This window comes from Otolemur garnettii, unplaced genomic scaffold (assembly GCF_000181295.1).
Source record: "Otolemur garnettii isolate 467f Iridium unplaced genomic scaffold, OtoGar3 scaffold00149, whole genome shotgun sequence".
NCBI lineage: Eukaryota > Metazoa > Chordata > Mammalia > Primates > Galagidae > Otolemur > Otolemur garnettii.
The window spans coordinates 658,183-660,238 of record NW_003852544.1 but is presented as its reverse complement, the minus strand read 5'-3'; the positions used below and the strand labels follow the sequence as shown (position 1 = coordinate 660,238).

The 2,056-nt window shown below is 37.9% G+C and overlaps 1 protein-coding gene across 2 annotated transcripts in view; it reads left to right on the top strand.

Moving 5' to 3' along the window:
- The window catches only part of MOK (MOK protein kinase), a 75,987-nt gene that overhangs the window by 46,938 nt on the left and 26,993 nt on the right, over positions 1–2,056 (top strand). Inside the window, exon 3 of one of the 2 annotated variants that reach the window (XM_023518867.1) lies at positions 1,385–1,420. The exons of the other annotated variant lie outside the window; for it this stretch is intronic. Coding sequence (XP_023374635.1) covers positions 1,385–1,420 — 36 coding nt within the window. The remainder of the gene's footprint in view (positions 1–1,384; positions 1,421–2,056) is intronic. 2 annotated transcript variants of the gene reach the window in all.

The window sequence follows — 2,056 nt, the reverse complement described above, 5'->3', positions numbered from 1 at the left end:
CTTGAGCCACAGGCGCCAAGCCCTTTCTTTTTTTTTTTAATAAAGAAAATTGTATCTACTTAGAAGCATTCAGAATGTCAACAAAACAGCTGCAGACTGTTTTTTTGCAATTACAGAGTGGTATTCAGTTAACAGAACAACCATTATTTTGTATAAGCTGCATCAGAGAAAACTGAAGATGAAAAAACTACCATCCCCATATGTAACTAATTTGTGCTGTGCATCAACACAGCTTTAAATTTCCATGCCAATTTACAACCCTCATACTGTACTAGGCAAAGTTAGTGGCTATTGAAAATACCACCAGGACAGGGCTATCTAAAGACACATTTGGTAGTGTGTTAACTATACAAAAAAAGACACTGTACAGTTTAAAAACAAATCTCACACAGCCTTATATTTCAATTTTTTTCTTTAAAAGGAGTGAGTTGTATACAGGGGAGTTAAATGCTTTATAGACTAGGGAAAAAAACTTCTCTAGAACCAGCTTATTCATCATCTTCGTCTTCATCTTCCTCCTTTCCTCCTCTTCCTTCTTTTTCTTGCTTTTTTTCAGCCTCAATGACTCCTTTTTTCGCTGCATCAGGCTTTCCTTTAGCTTGGTATGCAGCAATATCCTTTTCGTATTTTTCTTTCAGCTTTGCAGCCTTCTTTTCATAAGGCTGCTGTCATCCGCTTCTTTGCAACATCACCAATGGATAGGCTGGGATGTTCTCCTTTGATTTTTGGGCGATATTCAGAACAAAACAAGAAAAAGGCTGAAGGAGACCTCTTAGGTGCATTGGGATCCCTGAACTTCTTTTTTGTTTCCCCTTTAGGAGGGATATAGGTTTTCATTTCTCTTTCATAACAGGCCTTGTCCACCTTTGCCATATCTTCAAATTTTCCTTTCTCTTTAGCAGACATGGTCTTCCACCTCTCTGAGCACTTCTTAGAAAACTCTGAGAAGTTGACTGAAGCTCTCGGTGCTTCTTCTTGTGCTCCTCCTGACAAGTTTGCACAAAGACTGCAGATGATGACATTTTGCCTCTCGGCTTCTTAGGATCTCCTTTGCCCATGTTTAGTTATTTTTCCTCAGCGAGGCAGAGTCACCCGTCTGGCTCTCACTTGCCCCGGCACTGTCTCTATGGAGCCTAATGTATTGCAATGACTGTGAAAGCTAGTATATGTTCTTGTTTCTAGAACCTTTAGCTTAGAATCAGGTCTTTGAGATTCATCCTTATTGTTGTATCTATAGTCAATACATTAATGCTTAGTAGTATTCATTCCAATCTGTAACTATAACACAATTTTTTTATCCATTCTCTTGTTAATGAACTTTTAATTGTCGCCAGTTTGCTGTGAAATTCCACTTCTTGTAGATATATTTTTTCATTTTTCTTAGGCATTTACCTAGAAATAGCATCACTTGGGTCAAAGGGTAGGTATATGTTTATAAGAAACTGCCAAAACTTTTTCCAAAGTGATGTAGCTTTTTATATTGCTAAGAAAAGAATAAAGATTCCAGTTGCGCCATATCATCAACAGCATTTGGTGTTCTTAGTCTTTTGAATTTATGCCATTCTGGTGAGTTGTATGGTGTTAATCTAATTGCAGTTTTAGTTTCCTCTTTCCTGATGACTATAATAATATGAATATTTATTCACAGGGTTATTGGCCATTTATGTGTCTTCCTTTGTTCATATTTTTCACCCATTTAAGAAATTAGGAGACCAGCCTCGGTGGCTCACGCCTATCATCTTAAGCCCTGTGGGAGGCTGAAACGGGTGGGTTGCCTGAACTCATGGATTCCAGAGCAGCCTGACCAAGAGCAAGACTGTCTCTAAAAATAGCCAGGCATTGTGGGGGGTGCCTGTAGTACTAGCTACTTGGAAGGCTGAGGCAAGTCCAAGAGTTTGAAGTTGCTGTGAGTTATTATACCATGACACTACCTAGGGTGACAAAGAGAGACTCTGTCTCAAAAAAAAAAAAAAAAAAGAACCTTGATTTTTTTTTTTAAGATAATGCTGAAATGAGATATTTATTTGAGCTTTTGTTTTTAGTTTTCGAAAGCTTT